The sequence below is a fragment of the Rhinoraja longicauda genome, chromosome 40 (genome assembly GCF_053455715.1).
Source record: "Rhinoraja longicauda isolate Sanriku21f chromosome 40, sRhiLon1.1, whole genome shotgun sequence".
NCBI lineage: Eukaryota > Metazoa > Chordata > Chondrichthyes > Rajiformes > Arhynchobatidae > Rhinoraja > Rhinoraja longicauda.
The window spans coordinates 7,883,134-7,908,697 of NC_135992.1; the positions used below are offsets into that span (position 1 = coordinate 7,883,134).

A 25,564-nucleotide genomic window follows, 5' to 3' on the forward strand; every position below is an offset into this window, starting at 1 on the left:
TTTGCACGTTTTTCCTGTTATGGATGCCATGGATTTCCTCTGGGTGTTCCAGTTTCTTCCTACATCTCAAAGACTTGCATGCTTGTAGGTTGATTGGCCTCTGTAAGTTGCCCCTCGTGTGTAGGGAGTGGAAGGGATAGGCGATCGATGGTCAGACTGAACTCTGTGGGCTGAAGCGTTTGTTTCCATGCTGTATAAACTAAACTAGTGTTGATTGAGGAATAAAAAGCCCCCCAAAATTAAATGCTCTGTTCCTCACTGAAGGAGTACAGCTGGACCCTCTATAATCTCCTGGGAGCAGAAAGCCCCAATTTAACATCCCACCTGGTCCATCCAACAGTGCAGTCTCTCTTCAAAACTACCCTACAAGTCAGTGTGTAATTCTGAGCTTACATCAAGTTGAACTTGAACCCTTCTGTTTCAATGATGAGCATGCACTCACCAAGGCACTCTATAGATTGAGAAGATAGATTTAGCTACTCAAATTTACAAACAAACAATGGTTTCTCCTGTAGAACAGAGGGGAATTGTGAAGTGACAAAGTAAAACAGAGAATATTATACTAATTTAAGTACAAATAAAAGCAAGAGATCCCATCATTGAACTAATTCTATTTACTTCATTCAGTACAACACTTAAACAAAGCAAAAGGATCAAACAGTACAACAGTAATTCATCTCAATTAATAGTTTTAAAATTGCAATGCTTTTCTGATTAGGTCCTTGGGATAGTAGATTGAATTTAAGTTGCCACCCATTTCCATAATGTGTAACTAGGAAACCAATGAAAGTTTGATACAACATTAGCTTAAAGCAGGTAGTAGCTGAGTGTTTTGAAATCTATTACCGTCAGCTGAAATACTGGTGGTTTCAGGTCCATTATCACAGCATTATGATAAATTAGTGGTGGCACACAAGAATGGCATTGTTCAATCATGAATGTCATGTCATTTCACCCAGAATGCGGATGATGCCAACAGACAAGTGTAGGGATGCCTTTAAAGATCCATGCTCTAAATTTATGTCATGCAGAACATGAACCAATGTTTCATGTGCAGGAGTCAATGAGCTCCTGAGTAATTGAAACACAAATTAGATCTGGGAAGCAGTTTTCAAAATTCTTATTTACAAAATCTCAATAAAAATGTCCTCCTTTTCCACAGAAAACCTTGAAAATGCGTTTGATTTTATTAATGTCACTTTGCACACCGTCAAAAGACAAATGATCAAGTATTTATTTTCCAATCAATTTCCAAAAAAATCTTCAAGGGATTCCTTGAACTTTTATTGTAATGCAGCATCGAGGAAGACATCAGTGAAAGCTCTTTCCAGTTCAGTCTAGTTTCTGCCTCTGTACACACCAGTACTGATACAGCAACAAAATGCTAAATGTAAAATATGAAAACATAAAGGGTGCACGCATTCAATTCAAGACCAGGCAGAGATACCACTGAAGGTTATGTACACACATAACTACAACACAAAATAAAAATAATGGTTTCAGTAGACATCAATAGGAGAATGTCCCCCCTTATCACATTGCCAGCAAGTTTAATAACTGTAGCATCTCGAAGCAATTTAGTTGAGCCAAGATATTATGCTGGAGGGACTCATGAAAGCAAGTGCATGACCATTTCTACATGCTTTGCTCCAATGTTTTTAAACTTATCGATCTAAACTGTTTTCTCAAATTGTTATGGCTCAAGGATGAAACAGCACGAGGGAATCCAGGGTTTAAGTTATACAAATGCAAAAGATATCTTTCCCACAATATGTTGCAAAAAGCTGTCTCTATAAATCAATCCCGACATCCCTTACCTTGAAGCAGTCATCTTTTAAAATTTGGTTTTGATAATAATGCTTATTCTAAACAACTATCATCTCAAATGCTTGACTCTACATGTGACACTATACTTTATTGTTGGAACCCGATTTTTTTTAAACGGCCATTAATAAGAGGTTTTCTAAAGGGCAGCAAGTCTGATCATCAGCAAGAGCGTTAGAAGGCTCACAAGCAAGGGCCTGTTCTCAGCTTCAAAATCCCTACCCATACTACCCAACCTGCTCACATTGGGTTGAGTTACATTATATGTATACCATTTGTCAAGTCACACAAGCATTCATATTAATGCATCTTTTAAAAAGAAAGCAAACTTGGGTTGAATATACACATAAATCTCAAAACGAAGAACTGCTTAGAGGATGGTAGTCGAGGGGCCAAAGTCCGAGTTAGTTATAAAAGACCTTCCATTTCTTTCATAAAAGACTCATATATGTCATCCTTTGTTTGGATTGAGACAGCAGGTGCAGCTTTTGGTATTGGCTTTATCGGGGCGACAGTCTCTTCCTCTCCTTTCTTCATTGGTGTCTGATTCTTATTTTCACGCTTGACCCGCAAGGCCGTCGGTACAAAGCGGGTAATCTCTGCCTTTGGATTGGTGATTTGGGGCTTCGCACTGATGGTGGCGATGGCTTTCTTCTCGATTGTGGTCACATTCTCATCCATTTTCGGACGCTGGATGAGACTTGGAGGAGCACTTAGGACTCCAGGGTTCGGTACTGGGGCTGGAGGGTACAGTCCTGGCGGCGCAGGCCCAAGTGGAGGAGCTAATGGTGGGCGTATCATACCTGGCCGAGGAGGCGGGATACCTTGAAAAGAAAAAAATGTAGACAACTTTGAAAAATGAGTCATTCCTTTTTCTCATATGAACTTTTAGCATACCATACAAAATGTACATGCAAACTCTGTTTCATTTTAAAGAATGTAAATGTCAAACTGTAATTCCAAAAAAAATCAAGTTAACTGCAAAATAATTATAAACTTCCTTTTATTTTACAGTCTGAACATTGTGTCAATGGCACATTTAACACTTTAAATGTCAATTTCAGTCTACTGTAACCTGTTTATTAGAGGCAGGACATTATTTCTAATGTGTATTAGAGAAAATACAGTAAGTCCTATGAAGCAGATTGTACTTAATAGCATTCAGGCTTACAAAAAATATATATAAAGCTTTGAAAATACTTCTAAAGGTAGGTCATGTTGAATAGTGAAACCAGCTGAAGGGTATAAAAATGCCTGCTCTCTATCCCATGGGTTGAATAACAAACCTTTATCAATAAGTATCATTGATATAGTCACACTAGTTTTGGAATTATGAATAAGTCTACTTGAACAGTTAGTTACTTTTCACACTGATCGTCGGAGATGTCTTGGACAACTGTTCCAAGAGATCAATGTGTTCATTTTCTTGTCAGCTTAATAATACTCAAGACAAGCAGATTTTTCACTCAATTAATCTATATACCAAAACTCTCGTTTGTTTGTTCTTGAACTACAGCCAAAACGGTACACGATAGCATGAGAATTTTAGGCCCATCTTACTCACCGTCGTCCCTTTGGTGCTAATGGAAGAAGTTTCATTGAAATCGGTGTCATATTTTTAAAGTTATTCACATTTTAAAGTTTAAATCTATCTCCTAGGGGGGAGAGGGGGTGGAGGAAGGGGGGAGGATAAGGGGGGTTGAGGGGGACGGAGTGGGGGAGGGGGAGGAGTGGGTGACGAGGGGAGGAGAGGTTGACGAGGGGGAGAAGGGGGGAGGGGGAGATGGGGGGAGGGGGAGGAGAGGGTACTGCACCAATGCAGGAGAGGTTTGGGCCCAACGAGTCCACTTGGTCTAGTAGTTTACTAAATATAGGAAAATAAATTTCCTGAAAATCAAAAAAGTAAACACAGATGCTACAAATCCAAAACCAGGCACAAAACATTAGAAGCGCTGAGTGGATCAAGCAGCATTTGCGGAAGGAGAAATAGTTAAAGTTTCAGGACAAAGAAGGTTCATCAGTACTGTTAAGCAAGTTAGTTATTAGTTGCAGAGCACAGACAGGGTAGATTGGACAAAGGAAGCATCTCTGATTGGGAAAGGCTAGAGTTCGGGTAGAGTTAAGCTGTGGTTGATAGAATTAAGAAAAAAAACAGCTTGCATACAATTTACAGTAGTCTCAGATAAAGTTACTGTGTTAAGTGGGACATACGCAGCAGGCACACAGAACCACCAACAGGTCAATACTATAAGTGCTTTGACCACCGTTTATATAAACATATAAACAGACAAGACCAGTGGATACCAACTTACCTGGGGGTGCAGGTGGTGGCAGCCTGGGAGGGGGGCCCCGTGGCGGTGGGCCTGGGGGAAGGCCGGGTGGGGGTCCCGGCGGTGGACCAGGAGGTCGTCCAGGGGGTGGTCCAGGAGGAAGCAGCCGTGGAAGCGGTCCTCTGATTCCGGGCATCCCTGGCGGCCGTATGAATGGAGGTGCCCCTGTGATGAAGTGCACACATTACGGTTAGACTAAGTAACTCCCGCATAGACACAAACAGCTGGAGTAACTCAGCGGGTCAGGCTGCCTCTATGGAAAAAAGGAATAGGTGACATTTCGGGTTAAGACCCTTCTTCAGACTCAATAAATCCTGGAATGGTACTCACAATTTAGAACATAGCTGTCAATACTCTGCCATTTAAGAAAGGAGAGAAAGCAGGCAACTATAGATTAATTTAACAAACATCGGCGGTAAGGCAAATGCCAGAATCTATTATTATAATAGTAGGGTACCTAATGGTATTGGGCAGTGTGAAGATAAATATGCTTGCCAAATTTATTGGTGTTTTATTTTTAAGGTTGTGATTAGCAGAATAGATAAAACTAGTTTTAAAAAGGCACAAAGTACTGGAATAACTCAGTGTGGGTCAGGCAGCATCTCTGGAGAAAATCACGGGACCCTTCTCAGACTGATTGTGGAGGGAGGCGGAGGTAGAAAGCTGGAAGAGAGGAGGAGCAGGACACGTGATAAGTGGAAGATAGACAAAAATCTGGAGTAACTCAGCGGGTCAGCCAGCATCTCTCGAGAATAGGCGACGTTTCGGGTCGAGACTCTTCTCCCTATGCAAGTGATAAGTGGATATAGGTGAGGAGGGTTTGATTCTCACAAAAGGGTTGAGCAAACGTGGAGCACTCAGGAATAGGGGCGTAATTTACTGCTGTGGATTAGAGGGTGGCTAATGAACAGAAACCGGTCAGATCAAATGGATCATTTTCATGGCTGTGAACCATGCAGTCTGGCAGGCATAGGAGCCGGGGTCCAGCAGTTCACAATCTTTATCAATTACTTACAAGACAGTATCAATTGTAATATAGCCTTTTACTGATGCTACAAAGATGGGCGACAGTCGGTCATGAGAAAGGTGCAGGGAAGCTTCAGGGAGATTTTGTTTTCTGGTTACATTAATGGGTAAGGACATGGCAAATGCAACAAAAAAAGTGAAGTCATTCACTTCACAAGAGAAAAGGTAGCAGCAAATATTTTAAATAGAAAGACAGAAAGGTTTAAAGTGAGCTGGTGCATAAATCACTGAGGGAGCTTACGGATACAGCAAGCAATTTGGAAAGCATCAATATGTTGGCCTTTATTGCAAGAGCATTGGAGTACCAAGTAAAGATGCCTTGAAGTAATAGAGGCCCCTGGTGAGAATTCATTTAGAATGTTGTCAATAGGCCTGGTCTTACAACATACGGAACTGCAATGGAGATAGTGAACCAAAAGGTTCACTGGAATAGTGTGGTTGTCAGATAGGAGACAGTGACAGTTTAGATTCAGGGATTACATTTCTCCGGTCTATGGTGTCTAAGAATCAGCCTGAAAATAAGGGTTTGGCTAATTAGAATAGAAACTTCTTCGTCCAGAGCAGAGCGAATTCTTGGGAGTTCTCTATCCAAGAGGATTTTTGAGGCTTTGCAGCCGAGTATATCCAAGACAGAAATCGAGATTTTCAGATATTAAGGCAATCAATGGATAATAGGACAGGAAGGAAATTCTGAGGTAAAATATTAGCCATAATCGTATTGAATGGAAAAGTTAAATGGGACGTGGCCTATTACAGGTGCTCCTCAGCTTACGATGGGGGTCCGTTCCAAGAAACCCATCGCAAACCGAAAATATCGTACGTCGAAATGCATTTAATACATCTGATCACGTGGCCGGAAGCGAGCTGTGGCTCGCTAGGGGTGGCTACCGTTTGCACCATCGCATAGTCAAAGCATCGTAAGCCGGGGAGCACCTGTATGGGTTTATTTATTAAGCTCGTGCTCTTACCACTAATCAAAATGCTTAATCTCCTGATTACAAGTTTTATAGTTTTCCACAAAAATCCCACCTTGCTTTTTAAAATTTCCGATCTATAATTCTAATTTAAGAGAAATTTCAGGAGTCCAAATTTAAATATCAGTTAAAAAATGCAATGGAACAACCTGTGAATTGGTCAATTACAAAGCAAGCACAGGAATCAAACATTTAGTAAAGACAGGAGATTTACTTCTAAAGACAATCATTGAACAAGCTGATCAAGGGGAGGGTTCTCACTGATAAGGAATTGAACGCGATTTTAGACACACAATGGAAGCAATAAGCAAACAAAATGCTGGAGAAACTCAGCGGCTCAGGCAGCGTCTCTAGAGAAAAGGAATAGGTGCCATTTTGGGTCGGAACCCTTCTTCAGACATTTCCACGTTCCGACCTGAAATGACATCTACTCCTTTTCTCCAGAGATGCTACCTGTCCCACTAGAGTTACTCCAGCATTTTGTGGCTATCTTCAGCGTAAACAGCAGATCTGCAGATCCTTCCTACACATTTTAGAAGCAATAAGCACTTGGAAATTTAGCATAGTTAGATGTAGAGCACGGTTTCTCTTCATTACCAATAATATGCCTTAGTCTAACGCATGCATCCAATTAAAGCAACATGTTTAAAATACTAAATTTGCTGCTTGCTTCAACTCCCCCCATTCAATGATTTAAATTTTATTTCCCCAAGTGATATTGTATCCAAACGCTAAAACAATTTTCCTTCTCTCAGCTGAGTTGGAACCATAAATGAGCTGGTTCAGACAATATTGCCCTTCAGCTATTCAAGGCTTAGAAATCTATAAAAGGTACAAGTACACACGGCCCAAGTACACACGGCAAAGACCTTGCATCAAAGAACCACCCTTCTTTCACAAATTATTTCACTTTCACCATCAATGTCAAGATGCAAGAAATTACTACTCATAAGCATTAATAAGTATTAATTTACTACACTGACCGCATCACTAGTTCTCACAAAAGTCAATTGACTTCAGACTAGATTCGATTCTGCAACGCTTAAAGAGAAAACCTAGAGGCAGTTTAAACATTTACTTCCAAAGTTCTCCACTCTGCTTCAACTGTGTACACTTTAATTGATCGTGTCAGAAAGAGCAACATCTCCTGGCAAGGCAGACGGTGCAAGCTTACAGCTCGATGCTCATTTCAATGTGTTTACAACAGCAGGACAAGCCAACGTTCAGTTTCCTCCTTTCATGATGTTATTGCCAGTCACGACAGGGTGCATCACAGCTTGGTTTGGGAATAGCTGCATTCAGGACCGCAAGAAATTGCAGAGAATTGTGGACGCAGCCCAGGCCATCACACAAACCAATCTCCCTTCTATTGACTCCATTTATATCTCACGATGCCTCGGCAAGGCCAGCAGCATAATCAAGGACGAGTCGCACCCTGGCCACTCCCTCTTCTCCCCTCTCCCATCAGGCAAAAGGTACAGAAGTGTGAAAACGCACAACACTAGGTTCAGTGACAGTTTCTTCCCAGCTGTTATCAGGCAACTGAATCATCTTACCACAACCAGAGCGCAGAGCTGAACTACTATCTACTTCCCTCTCATGACCCTGGGACTACCCTTGATCGGACTTTGCTGGCTTTACCTTGCACTAAACGTTATTCCCTTATCATGTATCTCTACACTGTAAATGGCTCGATTGTAATCATGTATTGTCTTTCTGCTGACTGGTTAGCACACAACAAAAGCTTTTTAACTGTACACGTGACAATAAACTAAACTGAAACATCATTCAGAGCTGGTTCACCTGGGGGTGGTCCTGGCGGCAGGCCAGATGGTGGCCCTGGGGGTCTCAGGGGAGGAGCAGGTGGAGGTCCAAGGGGAGGAGGCCCAGGCATTGGTGGAGCTTGCATTGGTGCTCGAGGAGGCATCTGCGTTGGCGGCGGCATCTGCGGCCCCTCTCGCTGGGTTTCCTCCAGCGGTCGTTTGTCACGACCATGGTCCTCGGTATCCATCTTCTCCTCTGCAGGGCCCCCTTCATTATTGCGCTCTTCCTCCTCCTCCTCTTCTTCCTCCGGAAAATCTTGCCCTGTTAGAAAGCAAATACTGTGTTTTAATTTCACCGTTCTGCAGACACCTCCATAAAGGCACTGGAGCAAAAGAAAATACAAGCATTGTAAGCCTTAAAACTAGATGGAATAGCAATAGCAATGATATGCTTGCCCAGAAAACTTTCATTACCAAAGAACATCAGTTGTGAGTGACAAACCAAAATCCAACATGCAAGTCAGTAGGCTTTATTTTTAAAATCTGTCAAGTTATTACCTACTCAGCATTGCCAGCAAGCTGCTAGACAATAACATGGGAATGAGAAGTAACATGCCTGTGAGATCCTTCTGCCTGCTTCACCATTCAATAAAATCAGGGGTAATTTATCATCAGGTCCACTTTCCCACACCATATCCCTCTGGAACTAAATTTTATCTCATGGATATGCTGAAAGAATGAAACATTCCCAGTCCACCACATGAAGCACCTTCTCATCGCAGGTCCAAATATTTGACACATTATTCCAAAACTCCTTATCCATGGTCTCAGCGTCTATTTACTGCACCCTGGTATTTTTCTCTTTGCACTACCCGTCGTACGTGTATGGCTTGATTGTACTCGTGTATTGATTTAACTGGACAGAGCACAAACACCAGGTACACCTGACTATAATAAACCAATACCAAAAGGGACAATTGTAAAGTTAGTTGAACAACTACCTGGATTGCTTGCATGAGCTACTTGCACAGTACCATCTACTTTCTCCTAATGGGAAGCAACATGCCCGTGAATCACTACCACCATTCATTCCCTGTATGTGGATTACCACTCTCTCCAGTGAAGGGCATTATTACTCACCTGCCATTCGAAGCATCATGGCCTGCAGGGGAGTCAGCTCCTTCATATTCTTATGTTTCTTCCTGTTTTTGTCCTGCACATCCGCAAACCGGACAATGCGTCCTATGGAAAAACAATACACGTTCCATAAACAGTTTTCAATATTCCGGTAAATAGCAATCTAAGATGAGGGGCTGAATAGTCAAGCCATAAGGAAATGCCACCAATTCTTGCTGCCTTTAAAATGCTTTACAAATGAATTTCCATTTGGGCTTTAGCAGGCAAGCTCCAATGCATGTCATACCAATACATGCAGTCATGTCATTCCAAAGCATGTCATACTTGTAGAGTAGCTCCAGGCTCAAATAGAAAGAGTGTCAAGTCATGTTCACAAAAGTATTCACAGGTAGACACAAAATGCTGCAGTAACTCAACGGGTCAGGCAGCATCTCGGGAGAGAAGGAATGGGTGACGTTTCAGGTCGAGACCCTTCTTCAGACTGATGTAAGGGGAGGGGGCGGGTCCTGCCAAATTGACAGTATGGTGCGGCCGTAAAATGGGGGCCAACATTTGTTCCTATGATGCACTGGAGCAAATGATCATCCCACAAATTGACCATGTGTACGAAGTAACCCTGTAATTCAATTGCAGTGACGACCCTAACAATGCAGTGCATACCTGGTTTATCATCATCCAGCCTGTCATCATCTTCATCTCGATGCCGAAAATCATCATCACTGTCTTTATCTTTCGAATCGTCGCTGTCTTCATCCTGATCATCTCGATCTCCGTCTAGATCCTGCTCCATGTCATCATTGTAATCGTCATCCCCACTGTCTTCCTCGTCCTCGTCCTCGTCCTCTTGCATATCCTGAATCTCTGAAAGGTGAAGAACCGGTTGGGATAATGTATATGGGATCCACAGTGGCTCCAAAGTTAGCCCATCACCCAAGAGCAGCACAAGAAAACAGACTCTAAGCAGGTTAATCAGCTTCTGTATAAGGCGTCTTACCAATTTCAGGATCGTAGACGTTATCTTCATCCTTTCCCTTCAGAGGTATGCCTGGAGGAGGGCCCATCCTTCTGGCATAAAGCGCTAACACCTGTGGCGGTGGAGGACCCGGGGGAGGACCAGGTGGCTTCTTACCAGGTGGCAGTCGTGGAACCCCATAGGAAGGAAGGGGCACGAGTGTGACAGGTTTGGAGGGTGGTCTGCAGAACAGAAAAAAACATTACGATGTTTTACCCCGTCCCACAAAGAACCACTAAAAACATAACGCACTTCACATTGCCCCAATATCAATTGCACATTTGTAAATTAAACATTATCAAGACTCAATAATAATTACAGTAAAATCCATCTCAGGTGAAGATCCGCTTACATTCTTGATGGGGATGGGGCTGGTTTCAGAATTTAGACCCAGTGATGGTCTCACTTCTGTATTGATACCAAATTGATTCCATGTCTTTTGAAATGAAAGACAAACTATGTTATTAATGTGGGGACTGAATTATATACAACTCTTAATTAATCTTCTTCCTCAAATACCGTTTCACTTTATCATGATTCTACTTGTGTAATGTCTCTAGCAAATGGATAAGTAAATCACGATTGTTACATTATTCTGTAAATTAAGTCCAAAAAAAAAAGGCATTCACTGTGTATGAAAGACCTTAAATTCAAGCCAAAGGCTTCAAAATGTCACGTCTCACACTTGCACAAACCAATTGCTCCCAGCTACGATGGATGATAATAACCTATTGTAGCAGTAGTCCAGTCAGCTTCGGAAAGCAACGAGCTGCCTGCTCTCATCACTCCAATAGACAATAGGTGCAGGAGGAGGCCATTCGGCCCTTCGAGCCAGCACCGCCATTCAATGTGATCATGGCTGAACATTTTCAATCAGTACCCCGTTCCTGCCTTCTCCCCATACTCCACTACCCACACTTATCTAAAGTAAATTCCTGAAGCCAATACTGTTTGAGAAAACGCAATGTGGACATCACCAGCAAGGCCAACCTGAATGTCGTTTATAAAGTGACAGCAAGACATTTCTGGTGAAGGTCCTACCGCTGTGCTGATGAGGAAGGGGTTGGTTTCAGAACTTAGACCCGGTGATGATTAATTATTGGTGAAATATTTCCATGCCAAATGGAGTGCAACTTGGGGGGTAAACCTACTGCAGGTTGTGTTCCTATGCGCCTGCTATCCATATCCTTCTTAGTGGTTAATCGTAGCCACTGTCAGAATGTCAGAGTATCTCAGGTGAGTAACTGCATACTGTGTATCGGTGGAGGAGGGAATGGATGTTTCGGGTGGATATCAATTACAGTAACTAAGCGGATTTGCTCTGGGTGGCTTTAAGCATCCAGATTGTTAATGCTGTGCACATTCAGGAAAATAGTGAGTATTCTATAGCATTACAGATGTGAATCCTTTCGTTGATAGAAAGGCCTTTGATTTCAGGAGGCCATTTAACACCCTGTACCTTAAATGATGTTTAGGTCTTACTGCTTGCAAGAATGGGCTATTTCATTTGTTGAGGAGTTGCAAAATAAATTTAAGATTGTGCATTCATTATAACCTTATGGTGGTAAGAAAATCACCAGATTGTGGAAATGTACATTTTTGTTCAGTTTAGCTTTTTATTATCACGTGCACTGAGATATAATGAAGAGCTTTTGGTTGCATGCTATCCAATGGAAAAAAGACTTTACAATAATACAATCAGGCACAGTGCACAGATAAAGGATAAAGGGTTCAACATTTAATGCGAACATACAACATTGTAGTCCAGTAAATTATGATTAAAGAGAGTTCAGGCGTCTCCAATAAGGGAGATAGGAGGTCGGGACTGCACTCTAGTCAACAAGAGGACTCTTCAGTTACATGATAACAGCTGGGAAGAAAATGTTCCTGAAACTGGAGGAACTGGTTTTCAAACTTCTGTATGTCCTGCCTGACCCAGTAACATAACATTTGACAGCCACATTCGAGCTTCCAATGAATAGTCAGATCCGAAACACTAACTAGTTTCCCTCCCCGCGGAGCCTGCTTGACCTGCTGTGTATTTCCAGCACACTATGTTTTTATTTCACTTTTCCAATATCTGCAGTATTTTGCTTTTGGATTACATTCAGATGCTGGACTCTACAATATGTCTAGCATGCAAGTACGGATTAAACAATACTGGCAAAGTACGGGTCTTAGAGATTGGATTGTCAGTTTGGTTCTCACCAGAATGTACTGCAACCTTAAAAAAAGACACAAACAGAAAATACTGAGTTGCATAAGCCAAAGCCTTTTGTTTTAAATACCCCTGGCCACGTGCTTGCGATAGGAACCTTTCATGTCATTACTGCTCACCCGTAAGCTGATGTTTTCTTCAATATGGATGGTGGCTGAGCTCCAGGGAGGGGTATGTCCTGAATCATGATGTTTGATGGTGCATGCGGCATATCTGGCAGCGGAATACTCTCCACCTCCACGTGTTGGGCATTCTGTTCAAACAAGCAAACAGCCACATTCTTACCCTTCATTCCTTTGTGCAATGTTTTTTTTTTACTATACTCACAATCCTACAGCACTGACAATGACCTTTGATTTACATTACTTCAACCATGTTTCTTTGGTTTAGATGGCCTAAAGTAACAACATTCCCCAAAGGTGAAGCTACCAACAATTGCACTGGATTATAACCGCCCACCAACAGCAGAGATCAGTTCGGATGGACCCCCAAATGATTACCAATTAGGTTTTGTTTTTGCTACCGGACTTAAAACCTCTACTTGGACCAGAGCAAAGTAATACTATCAGGGAACAAGGTATTCACTTTAAATACACAGCTTCAAGGTCAAACGATCCCTTCGCAGTTAGAAAGGACACGAGATATTTTGACATTGCTTGAAATCCTCTAAAAGCCATCTTTGCATCAATCACCTATACCCATTTTGTCATTTTCTACTGGGCTCAGAGTTTGCTCTTATCCCTCCTTCTGTGATCAGATCCCGTCTACAGATTTCAATGAGCTACACTCGCCCCACTGGTTTCAGTACAGATCCATATGTAGAAACTACCTTTAAATATCTCTTCAAAATGAAAGACTTTGCCAAAGCAACATCTGGTCATGGTTGCAATGGTGAACCTCACTACAGGGATGGTATCCTTTCATTAATAAAGTTGTGCACAACATCTTTGGAATTCTCATCGCCATTTTGAGACATTAATGTTCATTGCAGAAGACATGAGAAAAGGTAGCTAACCAGCACCATCAAAAGGAAGGCCGATTGGGGAATGTGCAACATGAAAGCAACGTCTCTGGATATTGATTGAAGTTATCCATTGCATCTTCACGATGTCAACACAGAGCATCTGCTTTATAATTTATATTTTATCCATTATTCATGGATGTGAATTAAAAGGAAAAGTAAAAACAGCAAACACAGAACCATTTAAGCTAGAGGGGCTTGGCTTCAAGCATGTGGCGGTTGTTGCACCCTGCAAACTGCAAAATGATAAAGCCAGTAAAACAATGGCCAACTGTACCAACAAGTTGACTGTACCAAATGGGGTAACCCCATCTGGGGTTATACAGTATGTATTCAATCAAAGTTTAATAAAATGTACAATACTGAATTTTTAAATAATGGAAAATTATAGCAGTTGGAATTGCATACAGAGGCAGCATTCATTTTTTTTTTTCTCTTAAAACCGACGAGTTGCTCTCTAATGTAATTGTCATCAATAAAGGCCAAATTAGTGCAGCACAGTTAAATGCAGAACAAATTGTTCCTTTCCCTGCTTAAGCAATGTGCCTCATCGCCAGCGTGGCTCGGCCGCGGGACGTTTCAGTGCCCGGTGCGGCTCGGCTGCGGGACGTTTCAGTGCCCGGCGTGGCTCGGCTGCGGGACGTTTCAGTGCCCGGTGCGGCTCTGCCGCTGGACTTAACATCGCCCGGTGCGGCTGCGGGACGTTTCGGTGCCCGGGGCGGCTCGGCCGCGGGGCCTTCCATCCTCTTGCGGGGGCTGTGCGTGTCGGTTGCCTCGGTAGGGGTCGAGCTGCCTGTCCGTGGGTGCGGGAGGGAGAGAGGGGATGTTTTGTTGCCTCCATCACAGTGAGGGGGTGTTTGGAGTCACTGTGATGGATGTTTGTGTTGGGGTCGGGTGTCCTGTGTTCTTTTCTTTTTTGCTGTGTCTTGTGACTGCTGAAATTTCGTTCGGTGTTGTGCCGAATGACAATAAAGTGTTGTTATGTTATGTTATCTGTAAAAGAGAGATACCAATGTTGTTCCCAATCTTGGGGGAGTCCAGAACCAGGGGACACAGTCTAAGAATAAATGGGAGGCCATTTAAAACTGAGGTGAGAAAAAACTTTTTCACCCAGAGAGTTCTGAATTTGTGGAATTCTCTGCCACAGAGGACAGTGGAGGCCAATTCACTGGATGAATTAATAGAGAGTTAGATAGAGCTCTAGAAGCTAGCGGAATCAAGGGATATGGGGAGAAGGCAGGCACAGGTTACTGATTGTAGATAATCAGCCATGATCACAATGAATGGAGGTGCTGGCTCGGAGGGCCAAATGGCCTCCTCCTGCACCTATTTTAAACGTTTCTATGTTTCTTTGCCATTGCACTGGAGTGACATTCAGCCTCTTTGATCTCTTTTTTTAATTTATTTTATTTTTTTATTTTTTTTTAAATATTTTTTATTTTTGAAAAGCATATGTACAAATAGAAATAAAAAAACACATTTGTTACAAAGTTCTTACATAGCTTCAATTTTTAATTTTTTGGAGAGAGAAAGTAAAAATAAAATTAAAAAAACTATAAACTTGGGGAGAAAGAGTAAAAGGGTTAAAAAAACGGATCTAACAATAAAAATTAAAGGGAGTAGATCCGGGAGACAATAACCACAGTTGTACATCCAACCCCTAACTCAAGTTTCAACTTTTAATTTAAATTTTTTATTTTAGTCCTGTGCCAAACACATTTACTTTTCTAAAAATTCAATAAATGGAGACCATATTTTTAAAAATAGCTCAGGTTTGTCGATTAAGGCAAACCTTATTTTTTCCAAATGCAGGGTCTCTGTCATTTCCGTAGTCCACATTTTAATTGTGGGGGTTATTGGTTTTTTCCAAAATTTAAGTATTAATTTTTTCGCAGTTATTAGACTGTAATCAAGAAAATGTACCTAACTTACTGTAAAATTTGTAGTATGTTCTGATAATCCTAATATAATTAATTTTGGGTCCATATCTAACTTTTTATTAATAACTTTAGAAACTATTTTAAAAATCTCCAACCAGAAGTTTTGCATTTTTATACAAGTTACGAAAATATGAGTTAAATTAGCTTCTTGAAATTGACATTTATCACAAATAGGAGAGATACTAGGAAAAATCCTATTTAATTTCGTCTTCGAATAATGTAATCTATGTATTATTTTAAATTGTATTAAGGAGTGTCTAGTATTCAATGAACATTGATGTATATGTTGTAAACTTTCATCCCATATATCTTGCATTATAAGTTGATTCAATTCGTCCTCCCATGCTCGTCTATAAGATTCTGATGACGGGATGTCAGTGTCAAGGAGAGTATTGTAAATAAAGGATATTAATTTATTTGAATTATAATGTCGATTCAGGCATACATCAAGTGTTTCTGGACCTCTAAACTTATATTCTTGCATGTGTGATTTTACATAATCTCTAAGTTGTAAATATCTAAAATAATTATTAACATGTAATCCGTACTTCTGCTGTAAATCCTGAAAAGAAAGAAAAGTTCCCTTATGATAAAGATCTCCCACCCTTTTAATTCCATAACTTTTCCATTGAGCAAAGCCACTATCTAAGACAGACGGTTTAAAAGAAGGATTATTCGCAATAGGAAGGAAAACAGATAATTTACTCAATTTTAACATAAGCTTTAATTGTTTCCAGGTACGGATAACACTGTGTATAATGGGATTACCTCCATATGTTTTTTTATTTAAATTTATTGGAGCTAAGAGGATCGCACCAATATCGAATGGTAAACAATCCTCTTTCTCCATCTTTAACCAATCCGGTTGTTGATCAGAATCATCCAACCAGCAGGTTATATTTTTAATATTAACCGCCCAATAATAAAATAAAAAGTTAGGTAAAGCAATTCCTCCATTAATTTTAGACTTACATAGATGTCTTTTATTTATTCTATGAGTCTTGTAGTCCCAAATAAAATTAGTAACAATTGAATCAATTTTTAAAAAAAACTTTTTTGGAAGATAGATCGGAATTGCTTGAAATAAGTATAGTAGTTGTGGAAGAAAGATCATCTTTATAGCATTACTACGACCAACTAATGATATAGGGAGTGTTTTCCAAAATTGGATATTTCTGTGTAATTTAGTGAGTAAAGGAGGAAAATTTAATTTAAATAAAGAAGTATATTTCCTAGTCACGTAAATTCCAAGATATTTAAACTTTTCATAGGCAATTTTAAAAGGAAATTGTTGAAGTATGGCCGGATTATGCTCCATTATTGGCATAATTTCACTTTTATACCAGTTAATTCTATATCCTGAAAATGAACCAAATTGAGTTATGAGATTTAATAAATTCGGAATGCTAATTTCTGGCTTTGTAATATATATTAATACATCATCCGCATATAAAGAAATTTTATTGGTTGTATGTTTAGTGTTATAGCCATGAATATCTGAATTTGATCTAATACTCTCAGCAAGTGGTTCTATAATAAGGGCAAATAGAAGCGGTGATAGTGGACATCCTTGTCTACAACCCCTAGATAAATGAAATTTAGATGACAGCATTTGATTAGTTAGTATTCTAGCTGTTGGGGATGTATATAAAAGTTTCACCCATGAACAAACATTTTCACCTAGTTGAAATTTTTCCATCACTGAAAAAAGATAGGGCCATTCTACTTGATCAAATGCTTTTTCAGCATCTAGCGAGATGATTGCTAAATCTTCATTTAATAATCTATTTGAATAAATTATATTGAACAAGCGTCTCAAGTTGAAAAATGAATATCGTTTGGCTATAAAGCCTGATTGATCGGGGTGTATCAATTTATCTATAACTAGACTTAATCTCTGAGCTAATATTTTCGCTAATATCTTCTGATCAGTATTTAAAAGAGCCTCTTTGATCTCTGAAAGCAATATTGCTTATATGGAAAAATATTGGAGGTTATTTTGTGCTTGATTTCCAAACCCACTAAAAGCTAAATAATGTTGAATAAAACATACATTTAATTTACTGCTGCATTCTACACCAGCTCAAGAGAGATAGAGGCCAAAGCAGAAATACATAAAACTAATGAGTGTTTCCAAAAAATGAAACATGGGAATGACAAGCAAAGTATACTTTCACCTCAAACCTACATAATTAAGAAATATCACCATATAATAAGGGCTGCCCATGGAGATGAATAACAGGAGCATACTGGTTAACAAAATGACAGAAAACATTTCTATAACACAGAACAGACAATGGTTTCAATTCATCCCTCACCTTGACAGCGTCAAAGAACTGACAGAGTTGGGATCGTTTCTGTTCATATTCGGTCTCGAGCTTCCGCAGCTCCTTATAAAAATCAGTATTTTCCTTCTCATACAGACGCAGGATACGCTCAAACGTCTCTCGGAGCTTTTTTCGCTTATCTTTCAATACTTTCTCATTAAGCTGGGGCTGTTGAACAGGATTGAACTCTGCAGGATATTTGGGGGAAAAGGAAAGTCAGCTCAAATCAGCATGCAGAGCCAATGCCTTTACAGTATACTGACAGTACCGAGCTCCAAAGCTGCACATTGAATACCATCAAAAATCTGCTCCAAACACTCAAAAACATGCCGAATCCCCGACCCAACAACATGATGTGGTCTGGTGGTGTCCGGAGCACAAACTGGAGTAGAATTAATCTGATATTATACTGATCAGAATTCAAAGTCTGCTGATCCCTCCAAGGACAAGTTAACTGGAGTAATTTTAGAATTCACTCACGGAATAATCTTTTAATTATTATTTACCCATTTCATCCAGTTTCTCCATGTCTTTGATTATCTGTTTTGGGTCCTTCATCTTGAGCACAGCTGCCCGCACCATCATTCGCTGCTTCTTGTTCTGTTGGGTAAAAAGCACAAGTTACGCAGCAATTTACTCCCACTCAAATTCAAAACCAGTAACATTTTTGGATAGTTTAAAAAAACATTTCCACCACCTTTATTGAAGTAACACAATATGAAATCACAAGATCAAAAATCATGTGTTTATTGGGCAAATGACAATCAGTTCATTAGGTGAAAAGCAAGACACAAAGTGCTGGAGTAAATCAGTGGGTCAGGCAGCATTTCAGGAGAACATGGATAGGTGACGTTTCGGGTGAGGACCCATCTTCAGACTGACTATTGGGGATGGAAGAAAGGAGGGGCAAGACAAAAACCTGCCAAGTAATAGATTGATACAGATAGGCAGATAGTTGGACAAAGGCCAGAGATGAAAAGACAATAGGTGTTAGACCAAAGGATTGAAGAAATGCTAATTGTGAAGCTAGAGGAAAGAATGTAGGTGGAAGGAGAGGGGGAGGGGCAAAATTGTTACGAGTTTAGGTGGGGCAGGGGGGAGAGAGGTGACAGAAGGGGAAGGGTGTGGGGCATTGATAGTTGATACCAAAACACTTTGCAACTTTATTCGTAAACCAGCATCTATAGTTCCTGGTTTCTAGTTCATTTTTATAAGCAATAATCTTAATCGCTTTTGATCCAATTTACAATATTTCTGCATGATACTGCTTCATTGGGCTTTTATCTCTTTCAACTCTATAGTTACCAAAAGAAAATTAGGACAAAATGCTTTTCTCCACCCACTTCCAAAACCAAGAGCACTGAAGTTAACTGCTACCCAGCTCAAACCAGCAAAAAAAAAACCTGCAAGGGATTAACCCTGGGACTTTCTCCCAGAAATGGCTCAGATTTCGAACATATTGTTCATAAATCCATTGAGCCATCGGTGGAATGAATATGAAAACAAAGGTTGAGAAAGCAATAGATTTAGAAAAGGAGCTGAAGAAAAGTTTACCTACAGTTTACAATCCGGCTGGCCATTAGAGCATTCAAGACTTCATTGATCAAAGAGAAAGATGTTGAAGAGCTATGTCAACAGGGTGAGAAAGTAAGAACAGTTCATTTGGAGGGAATATCACTGAAAGGTGTGGTGACCTAATTGATCTATGGTTTTATGCAGTTTGATACTCAATGTAATAATCTTCTATGTTCAGAAATATTATGGCATATAAAATTATGACATACATCCAAAACATAAATCTTAAGCCCTGCAACACTACGTGAACACAGTTGCCTCACCTTTTTCAATTCCCGTTTTCTGGCCTCTTTTCCTGTTTAAAAGAAACATTGGGAATCAGTTTGGAACAGAAAAGATAAATGGAAAATAGATAATAATCTTCTACTTTCTATTTTCCATAGCAAATTCAATAGAACCTTTCACAACTGTACGACGTCCAACAGGCTCTAAAATCAATTACAACTTTTTGAAGTACAAAGCCTTTTACCGTAATGTAATCAAAGTTTCTGCAGAGCAAACTTCCAAAAATGAGAACGTGATAATGGACACAAAATTAATTTTAGTAAAATGAATGACAGAAATCCACTGGAAGTCAAGCAGATATGCAGATGAAATATCTGACTGCTGATCAGGTCCACTTCTTTCATCAATGCACCTGACCTTCCAGTATTTCGGGGTTTTATTTTACATTTCTAGTTTTTTTTTAATTTCTCATTTCTTTAGTGATTTTGTTTGCAGGAATAAATAATGGTCACACTACTAGTAAACAATTGTGTGATCTTCAAGTAATACCAACAGATCTTTTGCAGATGCAGAAAATTTCCCAAATAACAATAATGAACAGTGTCGTGAAAAGAGAAATAGAACTAATGTTTCAGGTGCTAGAGCTGTCATAACTAGGAAGGAGTGAAACAAGTTAGTTTTCAGGAGCGTAGGTCGTATGGGAGGGATGGTACAGGAAAGGGAATGCCTTCAATCGATTGAGATCAAATGTGCTAATATGGGAGATAGAATCACATGTGTTTTTGTCTGTTTTATGTGTGTTAATAACAGGGCTGTTGGACAAGCCAGGTTACACAAATACACGAGGGGAAAAAAGAGCCCCAATCACGTGAATAACTGGTAGAATAGGTCAGTTCTGATAGAGTCAGAAAGAAACTGCTAGGTAAAATTGAGAATTCAATATTATTCAAAAGGATCCAACTTGCCAAAATGGAAGACGAGGTTCTGTTCATCAAGCTAACACTGAGTTTCAATATAACAGTACGAGAGGCCAAAGTGAGAGATCAGAATGGGGAGTTGGATGGAGGATTGAAGCAGCAGGAAACTCGGAGCTCAGAGTTTCCCGTGCAGACTGAATGCAGGTACTTGACAGAGCAATTAAATGTTCGACGTTTGGTTTCTTCAGTATAGAACACAAATTGTGAACACCAAATGCAGTACATTCGATTGGAAAAAGTGCAAACAAATCACTGCTTCGCCAAGAAAGCCTGCTTGAGTCCTTGGAAAGTGGGAATGGAAGAGGTGAAAGGACAGGTTGCAGGGGAAAGTGCCAGAGGACAGAGAACGACCGGCGGGGACACAGAGCAAATACCAGAGTCGCAAAGGGACCAATCTCTTCAAAATGTTGAAAGGGTAGGAAAATTCATTTCTGATGGGCGAGGGGGAAATTTGTAAGACGTCTTTCATTTAGTCCAAGATCCTATCCAACAGCTAACATCTAAAATAGCACAACATTCCCTCAGTACTATCCCCACGAGAGCATGGTGCTAACCTCCCACTGCACTGTTACCTCTTGCACTGTTACTGTGGGGCCCAATGCTAGTTTGGCAAATGGCACCTAATCTTTCAACCAAGGTGTAATATTGAATTCTCGAACTTTAACTCACTGTTTCTTTCTGGTGTCAGCTTGAATTATGTTCAACCTCAAGACCTCGGATGAACCTATGATCTTTGAACTATTGAATCGGAGCAGAAAGCACCCCGCTGTGCCCGTGTCTTTAAATATACGATCAGCAAAAAGTGCAGAACACTGCCCAGTTGATCACAGGTTCTGGCCTCCCCACCCACCATTGAAGGAGTCTCTGCCTCAGCCAGCATCATCAGAGACCCACACCACCCTGACCACACACTCATTTCACCCCTGCCATAAGTAGACACAAAATGTTGGAGTAACTCAGGTCAGACAGCATCTCTGGAGAGAAGGAATGGGTGACGTTTCGGGTCGCGACCCTTCTTCTGCCTGACCCGCTGAGTTACTCCAGCATTTTGTATCTACCTTCGATTTAAACCAACATCTGCAGGGTTTTTTTCCTTCACCCCTGCCCTAGGGAAGGTACAAGTGCCTGAAAGCTGTAACTTCCAGGTTCTTCCCTATTGCCAAAAGGCTATTAAACATGGCAACCTCCAAATAAGCTCTGAACTAGGGGCATTGGTTTTGTCTTTTTGCACTATTAAAACGTTTGTTTTTTTAATGTGTGTGTATATGTACATTTATTAGTGTTTACAGTGTTACTATGTTCACATATTTTGTTGTGCTGCTTCCAGTATAATAATAATAATATATTCCTTTATTCGTCCCACACCGGGGAAATTTACAGTGTTACAGCAGCAAAGTGGATAGCAAGAGATCATTCATTATAAATAGTGCTGCAGACCACAATAAGAATTTCATTGTTCTATCAGGGACATATAAATTGTCATCAGTTTTCTGTGTGTTCTTAGCTGTTAACTCATCTGCTGGGAGCAATGCAGGTTGTGCAGTTTCACAGCAGCGGGAAGGAAGGACCTCCTTTATCTCTCCTATATCTCTCTTTCACACACTTGGGGTGAAGGAGTCTGTCACTGAAGGAGCTACTCAGTGCAGGGACAGTGTCCTGCATGGGGTGGGAGTCGTTGTCCAGCAGCGATGTTAGCTTTGCCATCACCATCATCTCCCTGGTTTTCCCCGCGTTGATCCGGAGGCAGTTCCACTGGCACCAGTCCACAAACTACTTGATCAGTTCTCTGTATACCCTGTCCTCATCGCCCGCGATGAAGCCGGCAATGGCAGAGTCGTCAGAGAACTTCTGTAGATAGGAGTCTGCAGAGCTGTGCCTGAAGTCCACAGTGTACAGGGTGAACAAGGATGGCGCTAGCACTGTTCCCTGCGGAACCCCAGTGCTGCAGACCACAATAAGAATTTCATTGTTCTATCTGGGACATATGACTTTAAAACACTCTTGACTATTGAGCATAATTGGGGAGATTGGTGTACTGGTAGAAGGCTGCGGATAACAAGAGGAGTTGAGTACAGGAGCAAAGAGGTCCTTCTACAGTTGTACAGGGCCCTAGTGAGACCGCACCTGGAGTACTGTGTGCAGTTTTGGTCTCCAAATTTGAGGAAGGATATTCTTGCTATTGAGGGCATGCAGCGTAGGTTTACTGGGTTAATTCCTGGAATGGCGGGACTGTCGTATGTTGAAAGACTGGAGCAACTAGGCTTGTATACACTGGAATTTAGAAGGATGAGAGGGGATCTTATTGAAACATACAAGATTATTAAGGGGTTGGACACGTTAGAGGCAGGAAACATGTTCCCAATGTTAGGGGAGTCCAGAACCAGGGGCCACAGTTTAAGAATAAGGGGTAGGCCATTTAGAACTGAGATGAGGAAAAACTTTTTCAGTCAGAGTTGTAAATCTGTGGAATTCTCTGCCTCAGAAGACAGTGGAGGCTCTGAATACTCTGAATACTCATCGCCCTGCGTGGCCTGGCCGCGGCACTTTCCATCGCCCGGTGGGGGCTCAGGACCTTCATCGGCCTGCTCGGCTCGGCCCTCGGACTTTCCATCGCCCGGTGGGGGCTTCAAAAGTTGGGAGCCTCGATCGCCTCGGGAGAAGAATGAGGAGGAGATAATGACTTTTCTTTGCCTTCCATCACAGTGAGGGTGTGCCTGGAGCAATCACTGTGATGGCTGTTTGTGTTAAAATTGTATCTGTGTGTCCTGTGCTTTTTGTTGTCTACTGCCGGACCCTGACGTGAGAGGACGCTGGCGCTGTTTGTTCGCCGCTTCTCCGTCAGGATAGTTTGTCTGTTTGTTTTTATGTTATGACTGTTTTTGTAAAGCGCTTTGAGCACCTGGTAAAGCGCTATATAAAATAAATGCTTATTATTATTATTATTATAAGATAGAACTAGATAGAGCTCTTAAGGATAGCAGAGTCAGGGGGTATGGGGAGAAGGCAGGAACGGGGTACTGATTGAGAATGATCAGCCATGATCACATTGAATGGCGGCATTTATTCACAAAATGCTGGAGTAACTCAGCAGGTCAGGCAGCATCTCAGGAGAGAAGGAATGGGTGACGTTTCAGGTCGAGACCCTTCTTCAGACCCATTCCTTCTCTCCTGAGATGCTGCCTGACCCTGCTGAGTTACTCCAGCATTTTGTGAATAAAAAACTTCTTCAGGCTGATGTCAGGGGGGGCGGGACAAAGGAAGGATATAGGTGGAGACAGACATTGAATGGCGGTGCTGGCTCGAAGGGCTGAATGGCCTATTGCCTGCACCTATTGTCTATTGATGCTAAAGTGTAGAATCAAACGTGGTTCTTGGTCCTCCAAAATATTCCAAATGGTACTTGGTTCAATTTTCAAACGTGATTCAATTTTAGATTAGGACCAAGACTTTTATTTATTTATTTTTTTAAGTCAGAGTTTGACATGTTAACTCTCATTTCAGCTGGTGTTTTATTTGCGACGTGCAAGGCCCGGCCCTGAGGCTTAAGACAAGTAAGGCCGCCGCCGAGTCTCCCCTCTCTCTCCCGGCGCTCCCACAACTCACGGGCCTGGTCCGTGGGGTTCATGAACTTCCCACTCTTGGTGGAACTGGTCGATCTGCGACCCATCTTTGCAGCTCTCTCCTCCTCCTCCCTCCGCCGCCGCTGAAATCAACGTGAGACGCAGTGCGAGAGGCAGCTCCCGCGGCGCTAGTCGCTCCACCTGGCCGCCATCTTCAGTCGCTCCGCCTGGCCGCCATCTTCAGCCTAGCAACGACCTTCCACCCGCTGCCTCTCTTTCCGCTTCCGGGTTGCCTTCTTTCAACAAGATAAAGAACATCTATATGTATGTATATACACATGTATGTATATACACATGTATGTATATACACCTGTATGTATATGCACATGTATGTATATGCACATGTATGTATATGCACATGTATGTATATACACATGTATGTATATACACATGTATGTATATACACCTGTATGTATATACACCTGTATGTTTATACACATGTATGTATATACACCTGTATGTATATACACATGTATGTGTATACACATGTATGTGTATACACCTGTATGTGTATATACATGTATGTGTATATACATATATGTGTATATACATGTATGTATATATATGTATGTGTATATATACATGTATGTATATATACATGTATGTATATATACATGTATGTATATATACATGTATGTATATGTATATATATATGTATATATATATGTGTATATATATGTGTATATATATAATAATAATAATAATAATAATATGTATATATATAGATGTTCTTTATCTTGTTGAAAGACTATATATATATATATACATATATACATATATATACACATATATATATATATATACATATATATATATATATATATATATATATATATATACATATATATATACATATATCTATACATATATGTATATATATATGTGTATATATAGTTTTTTTAAACAAACTCTCCCATTGAGAGCCCTTGTTAATGTAGGCTCTCCTATATTTTCTACTAAGAAGATAAGGAAGGCCTGAATCCTGTCAAATGGCTCCCACAGCAGACTTTTAATGCCATCTTGCAGAACTTTTTTCAAAAGCCAGCAGTGAACTCCTTTTCTGACTACGCACAAAAACAAAAAAAGAATGGAAGGTATATTGTCAAAGTTGTCGACATAGAAAATAGGTGCAGATAGGTGGAGGCCATTTGGCCCTTGCGAGCCAGCACCGCCATTCATTGTGATCATGGCCGTTCATCTACAATCAGTGACCTGTGCCTGCCTTCCCCCCCCCCCCCCCCCCCATATCCCCTGATTCCACTAGTCCCTTAGAGCTCTATCTAACTATCTTTTAAATTCATACCTGGAGAGGGTATGCAGAAGATTTACGAGGATGTTGCTGCCAGGACTAGAGGATTCAGAGAAGATTTACAAGGATGTTGCTGCCAGGACTAGAAGGTTCAGAGAAGATTTACGAGGATGTTGCTACTAGGACTAAAGTGGTTCAGAAAAGATTTACGAGGATGTTGCTACTAGGATTAAAGAGGTTCAGAGAAGATTTACGAGGATGTTGCCCCAGGACTAAAGGGTGTGAGCTTTCGGGAGAGGTTGGGTAGGCTGGAACTCTATTCCTTGGAGCGCAGGAGAATAAGGGG

At 40.9% G+C, this 25,564-nt stretch overlaps 1 protein-coding gene across 1 annotated transcript; it reads right to left on the reverse strand.

Moving 5' to 3' along the window:
- Positions 1-599: 599 nt before the first annotated feature.
- On the reverse strand, positions 600-24,158 carry wbp11 (WW domain binding protein 11). The gene is made up of 11 exons (XM_078430595.1): positions 23,953-24,158; positions 19,411-19,442; positions 18,079-18,172; positions 17,564-17,760; positions 12,404-12,537; positions 10,049-10,248; positions 9,715-9,915; positions 9,058-9,159; positions 7,958-8,239; positions 4,137-4,319; positions 600-2,648 (listed from the first exon to the last, which is right to left on the reverse strand). The coding sequence occupies exons 1-11, from the start codon at positions 24,014-24,016 to the stop codon at positions 2,233-2,235; spliced, it is 1,905 nt and encodes a 634-aa protein (XP_078286721.1). The 5' UTR covers positions 24,017-24,158; the 3' UTR covers positions 600-2,232.
- Positions 24,159-25,564: the final 1,406 nt, after the last annotated feature.